At 41.1% G+C, this 6,595-nt stretch overlaps 1 protein-coding gene across 1 annotated transcript; it reads left to right on the forward strand.

The window, feature by feature from the left end:
• The first annotated feature begins 1,751 nt into the window (after window positions 1-1,751).
• LOC146626392 (parvalbumin beta) lies at window positions 1,752-3,939 on the forward strand. Its single transcript, XM_085361272.1, has 5 exons — window positions 1,752-1,834; window positions 2,306-2,373; window positions 2,735-2,867; window positions 3,313-3,422; window positions 3,514-3,939. The coding sequence occupies exons 2-5, from the start codon at window positions 2,313-2,315 to the stop codon at window positions 3,537-3,539; spliced, it is 330 nt and encodes a 109-aa protein (XP_085217398.1). The 5' UTR covers window positions 1,752-1,834; window positions 2,306-2,312; the 3' UTR covers window positions 3,540-3,939.
• Window positions 3,940-6,595: the final 2,656 nt, after the last annotated feature.

Below are 6,595 nucleotides of genomic sequence, written 5' to 3' on the forward strand. Positions count from 1 at the left end.
TGATGATAATGGGTGCGATGATACCGAGGGTATCAGCTTTCAGCGTGTCCCCAAATAGCACCACAAATAGTTTCATCGCCATATGGAGAAATGGTTTGAATGGATGTAAGAGGTCCAGAAATAAGTTCCGGCATGAGAGCCGGTGGCTGTATGTAGGTGCATGATGATAGTGGTGATGTACTATTAAATTAAAGCGTTTCAATTAATCCCTGGAGCTCCCCACTTCATATAAACGTCTTCCTCCTATTCATAAGACTATAACTCACAGTTTGGCGTGGAAAATTATCATAACATTGTTTTAGTTCAGTATTGCTATTATATACAAGTCCCCTCTACGCATTCACGGCAATAAAAATGAATGAAACTTCAAAAAATGGGGCACAATGTGCATAAACATACATACGAATTAGGAAGATAGAAATAATAAAGACTCATAGAAACCGTAGTCCATAAGTTTGACGTAGATTTATATATATATTAATAATTCATATAACAATCATACACACATAATTGTTTTTATCAAGGGAATAGATAAGCAGGACAATGTTTTTCTCCATAATATAGTAGTATAATAGCTGATCAGCCTAGTGTTCTCAGTGTTGCCATTATGTGAAGCTAAGAACAGCTGGAATAGGGAAAAGTGTTAAAGGCATTCCCCTGTTGTGGGCTAAAAATCCAAAGAACAAATAAAGAAATGAACGTTTACATTTTGAACGTGGTGTTTTAACTTACGTAGGTTTTCGACTACAACGTCCCTACCTGCAGTGATCAATCAGACCAATCAGCCTGTTCTGACATTGGAAGGTCAGCAAAGTCATCGCAGACGTTTTACGCACGCCAGTTACGCACAAGCGCCGTTTCAACCAAACCGTGATCAGCGATGATGGTGTAAAAGCACAGAGATAATATTACCAAAATGTACTGAGTGTTTGGGGGGGTTTACAAAAAAACAACAACAACAAAAACACATTGCTTTATTAAAGGAACTTTTCTGAAGGTTATTTAGAACCAAAGCTGGTGAAGATAGCTATTTAAGGTCATTTAAAGAGTTCATAATCAACACAACGCTTTTTCACATTAATACATTTGTCATTTAAACATGATTAAAGACAGCGTTTGAAACGACATTCATTAAAGCGCAGTCAACAAGTGAAATTACATAAACACAGGGCAGGGATAGCTCAGTAGGTAGAGTGGTGGCCCCATGATCGGAAGGTCGGGGGTTCGACTCCACTGAACGGCTACCCTGAGGTACCCCTGAGCAAGGTACCGTCCCTACACACTGCTCCCCGGGCGCTGCACTGGCGGCTGCCCACTGCTTCACTGGGTGAATGGGTTAAATGCAGAGGAACTATTTCCCTATGGGGACTAACACGCACACTTTACACACTTTACACAAAGCAAAAACAAAAAAATAATAACAGTATTAAGTACGGTTGACTTGGAATAAGACTTTCTGGCTGTCAAAGATAATATAAAAGTTTACCCCAGCTTTCACTCTGACGTGTTCTGCACACTTTAACAGGCTGCAGAGTATGTTTCAACCAAATCAGCAACATATATTATTAGCCTTATGCAATATTAAGCACTTTCACATAGGCCTACGCTTAGCCTACCATTTAAGCATCTTCATTTATGTTCATATAAATAGAACAGCTCTGTCTACTGGACACATTTTTTGACTGACTGCTTTGCACACAGTGTCTGTTACATAGCCTATGCATCATATTTCGGGTGAGACAAGGTATATAAGCTGGTGAGAGTCGCTGGGGGCTTTACTGCAGTCACCAGATTCATCTGAGCGAATCCACTCTAGTCTTAGCCAGACCCTAAGGTGAGTTTCACTGAAGAGTTGCAGACCTGTAGGCAAGTCCACTTCCTGACTCAGAGAGTTACAGGGCTTCTACTTCTTCATGCAATGGGATGTAAATCATGTCCAGATTTTGAACATCACAAGGCCAGATTTCAGCTTTGGACTAACAGAGGAACGAAACGGAGAAAGAGAAAAAAAATTCAACTACAGATGCAAAGGAGATTTAATCTTTTGCCTTTTGGAAGGCTTTATTTTGGAGAAATTGGACTACCTTTTGTGGCTTGGAAGACTCACAGAGAGGGACTGTGAATTATACTGCATGGCATAATGAGTATTGCATGAAGCTCTGTAACTCTGAGCAGTGCACTACAAAGTGCACTGAGGGAAGTTAAAAGGTGGCCTTAGATTGAGAGTAAAGCTGCTTCATCGTGTCAGATTTCCCCACAGCCTGACTGACTAACCGATGACTTGTCCTCTTCTCTCCTCCCTCAGTTAAAAAATGGCATTCGCCGGAGTCCTGACCGAAGCTAACATCACTGCAGCCCTTGCAGCTTGCCAAGGTAAACATGATGAAACTCATAGCATTTTAACCTAGGGAAAGCCTAGACAACAGCCAAACTGTGACTGCAAAAACTTCGCATCCAGTTGCAAAATATTATAAAAAAAAGAAAAAAAAATCTCAGGTGTCTGCCAGTAGTATAGAGAGCTTTAAATGGCTGTATGTCTCAGCATAAAGCATGCACCAGTGCATCTACTGTAAGAAAAGCTGACCTGCACATTAGAAAAAAAGCTGAGTGATGGTCAGGAAGGGAAAGTGGATACAACCAAATGCCAGGCCTTACATGCAGAAACTACAGCCTCTGCAAAACACACCACAGCCTGTGTTTGTGCTATAACCTCCTTCTGTCCATCTTTCCACAGCTGCCGATTCCTTCAAGCACAAGGAGTTCTTTGCTAAGGTCGGCCTGGCAGCCAAGTCCGCCGATGAGATCAAGAAGGCCTTTGCCATCATTGACCAGGACAAGAGTGGCTTCATTGAGGAGGATGAGCTGAAGTAGGCACCCTCTCTTAAATTTCACCCACAAGCTCCTCAAAGCTCTTGTAGCACTGGGATCATCTTTCTCTGGCTCACAGTGAAATCAGAATGATGTCAGAGGCCCAAAAGCATCTGAGAAGCTCGGGCTACTGGGTGTTCTCCTAGACTGCAACTCAATACCAGTTCTCTCCTTCAGTGCCTCTCGCTGTAGGGTGACGTAGAACAGAGGACAAAGGAAAGGAATTGTAGCCTGCTTACATTTTTTTCATGACAAAGCCCAAAAACCTCAGCATCCAATAGAACAAGAAGCATTCAGTTAGAGATATTTAATATGCTTTTTGAATAGATGATCGGTTTAGCACAAAATATTCACTGTGATCCCAGAAAACAACTGTTCAAAGAAAGGCTTCTCTTTTAAAAATAAAAAAAAAGCTCATCTTTTGTCTCTGATTACCCTCTCCAGGCTGTTCCTGCAGAACTTCTCTGCCAGTGCCAGAGCTCTGACTGATGCTGAGACAAAGACATTTCTTAAGGCCGGTGACTCTGATGGCGATGGCAAGATCGGAGTTGATGGTGAGGAAATCTTTACCTCCAGAAGAACAATGTAAAGGCCATCCAACAAAAGCAAAACAATAACCTTCTTTCTTTCTTTCTCCCTCTACAGAGTTCGCTGCCATGGTCAAGTCTTAAATGAATGAACTGACCAACTGACTGACTTCACAACTCTAAAGGAACAACTTGAATCAAGACATCCTTTTCCTCTCTTCTTCTCCTCTTCCCATTCACTCTCTCTCTCTCTGTCTCTCTTCAGTTCTCCACACCACTTTTATACACTCAACCTTTCACCCCTGACCATGGACAAACTGCTCCCTCTCTTTCTTTCTCTGGCAGTGCAGACCCCAATGCTGTCCACGATGAATGTAACCAACTAAGTGTATAGCGTGGTTGACTCGTGTCTTTCTCTCTCTCTCTCACTTCTGTCGTCGTTTTACTGTGACTTCTGCTTTCTGTGAGATCAGTGATGATGCACTTTTAGGGCAAACGGACGGACGATGAGAAAACAATAAAGGTTCTTTTTTCAGTAAGACAAGTCTGACCCTGTTCTTTGCTATTCAGTTGTGAAGTAGTAAATCAATGATAGCTTCTTCTTTTTTTAAAGAAATTCAAAAACATTCTTTTAAATGCATGAGAAAACTTCTACATGTAACATCCACCCACCCACCTATCAATTCCCCCATTGCCTGTGAATTGGCTCTTTAGGTAATCTTTAGGTAATATGGCTCAGATGTGCCTATTTTAAGAAAATAAATCAATGCTAAACTTTTAACTAAAATGCTAAACAAGTAGGCGAATGTCACACAGACAGGTAATTGACTCTGTATAAATGATGATCATAGCCAACATAATGTCACCCCCATGGGTTTGTATAGTCCTGTATTGAAGTCACGAGTTCAGAATTTTGCATCACCGTCTGAGATTTTGGAGCCAAACGTTGAATAGGTGATGGATGGGTTAAGGGGGATTGTAACATGTAGTTCTTTTATTGAATCGGTTGCTAAGACCATAAAAGAAGGGGCATTTTCTCTTGTACATCCAGAAGAATGCAGTTTTAAAGCACATCTGCAACAGCATGTATCTTCTGTGAACAATTCATGGAAGTGATATGATATGCAATGTTCAGAAATCAACCCACCTAAAACACTTCAAAAATATCTATGTGCAAACTGACTTTAAATCATTTGATTACGTGTAGATTTTACATGTAGTTTTATTACAAGTACAATGTAAACCTGTGAATTTAATGGACTCTGTTCAAATGAAATGTACTTGATTTGTATGCATTCAGTTTATACTATATTTTCCTTAATGAGTCATTATTTAAATAAACAAACCTTTTTATTTTACTCAAAATTATCTATTATTTATTAAGTGCCAGTAGTTATATCAGACCAAATAAGCCTGTTGCAGCAGACCAGTTGAGTGCACATACTGTATATGCAAAATTTTCCACTATAATGCGCTCAGTTTTTGATTTGTGTGAGGTGTAAGGTCCTGTTTTGGTTGCTTAAATGCATTTTTTTTAATTGACTTTTGCACTATTAATGCATTACAAGTACGTCCAGCAGTGCTGATGTGAGACTTACATAACCTCTTAATCTAGATTCACTAATACGCTGACACACACCTGACTCCTGCTCTACATAATCCAGCTCTTATCTCTTACAGTATCTGGTAATGCTTAAATTCCACCTCCCTTCCAAAGTGGGAGAAAAACCAACAACAACATACAAGAGCAAAACTTGATTGATAATCGCAATAATAGTAAGCAACCACAAGGTGTCGCCATTTAAAATAAATAAATACAAAGAGGGTTTTCAGATGCTTGATGGTTAAAGTTGCAAACGTCGAGGCTTGGAGATAAAGAGGTGGAGTTACTCTTGGGGTAAATAGTTCATCTTTTTGTGTAACAAGTAGGTGAGACTGATGAAAATGCTGTTACTTGCAAAGTGTTAAGTCAGAGATTTGCAGCAATTGAAAGTTTGAAAAAAATAATTAGATTTATTCCCCCTGGTTCTAGTTACAGAAAGCACCCGTCCCCCCCCCCTCTTTCCTAAAGCCATTAGTGCTGACTGGATTCACCAGAGACGCTGCTGCGTCAGATGGTTTGGAAGGCTTCCCCCTTTGCAGGAAACAAATTCATCAGTTTAGAGTGGCAGGCTGCCAGCAGGCTCTTCAGCACAGGCCCCACCCAGCCTCTCACCTTTTAGCACAGGTGCATGAGTGAGAGCTTCAAAACCTCTGACAGTAACAAATGATATGCATATATCTAAATTCTCACTAAAGAAACTTGTAATCTTCATGTTAACTTGTTAGGCAGGTTGATGGCTCACTTGCAACAAACACTGAGGTTTTGACTTCTGAATTTTTACTATCAGAGCATGCGTAATGGAGTATTTCTGATAAATTACGACCTGCTTGAGTCATCCAAATCAAAGAGACTCTTCATTAAAGAAACAAAACAAAACAAAGAAATGATGCCAGACTGATTATTGGATACTTTTAAGGTTTCAAATGCACCTGCAGGGAGAGAGAGAGAGAAGAGAAGAGATGGGATGGGGAAAATGTAAGGGAGGGGGAGAGAGGGAGAGCAGTGTAACACAGGGGGAGAAAGTTGATTGGACGAACCACACGCTGCCATATGAGTAACGGGGGAAAGGGAGAGAGAGTAGGAGAATGTGCAGCGGATATAAACCGTATAGGTTAATTGGACAGGTGAGCGGGTGAGGAACACGAGACGGAGGCGGCTGGCTGCGGGAGAATTTGATCCTCGGACAGATTGGAAACTCAAGCATCGCACTCGTCGTATATAAGGCAGAGCCAGCTGTCGGCAGCCACCAAAGAGTCTTATTTGCTGCTGCTGCTGCTGCTGCTGCTGCTTTTGGACCCGGACCGAGGCAACTGCGGTGAGTAGCCCACAGCTGCACAGGTAAACTCTCAGTACAGGTGTGGTATCTGTCTGGTGTGGTCTGTTGGTGCAGTGGCACAGCCTTTAGACTATTTGGGTTACTTTTTCAGGGACGTGACGAAAGTTTTAAATTCGTCTAGCACTGCTTAATTCCTCCAAACATGACAGAAAGGTGAGATTTTTGACCAAAATACAGGTTCGGGCTGTTTCTGCTCATGCTTTTAACAGATTCCCCTAAAACAACCTGATAAAAACTTGCAGATCATTTTTTATCTACGTT

This window comes from Diplotaxodon limnothrissa, linkage group LG8, assembly GCF_057381915.1.
Source record: "Diplotaxodon limnothrissa isolate DT_005_m linkage group LG8, D_limnothrissa_male_GT1.1, whole genome shotgun sequence".
NCBI classification, from domain to species: domain Eukaryota; kingdom Metazoa; phylum Chordata; class Actinopteri; order Cichliformes; family Cichlidae; genus Diplotaxodon; species Diplotaxodon limnothrissa.

What these genes read in the sequence shown, in the direction of transcription:
- LOC146626392 (XM_085361272.1), top strand. Translation starts at nt 2,313, where the DNA reads ATGGCATTCGCCGGAGTCCTGACCGAAGCTAACATCACTGCAGCCCTT. An exon ending in ATTGAGGAGGATGAGCTGAA is followed by an intron (nt 2,868 to 3,312) that starts GTAGGCACCCTC and finishes TACCCTCTCCAG; the next exon opens with GCTGTTCCTGCAGAACTTCT. An exon ending in TGGCAAGATCGGAGTTGATG is followed by an intron (nt 3,423 to 3,513) that starts GTGAGGAAATCT and finishes CTCCCTCTACAG; the next exon opens with AGTTCGCTGCCATGGTCAAG.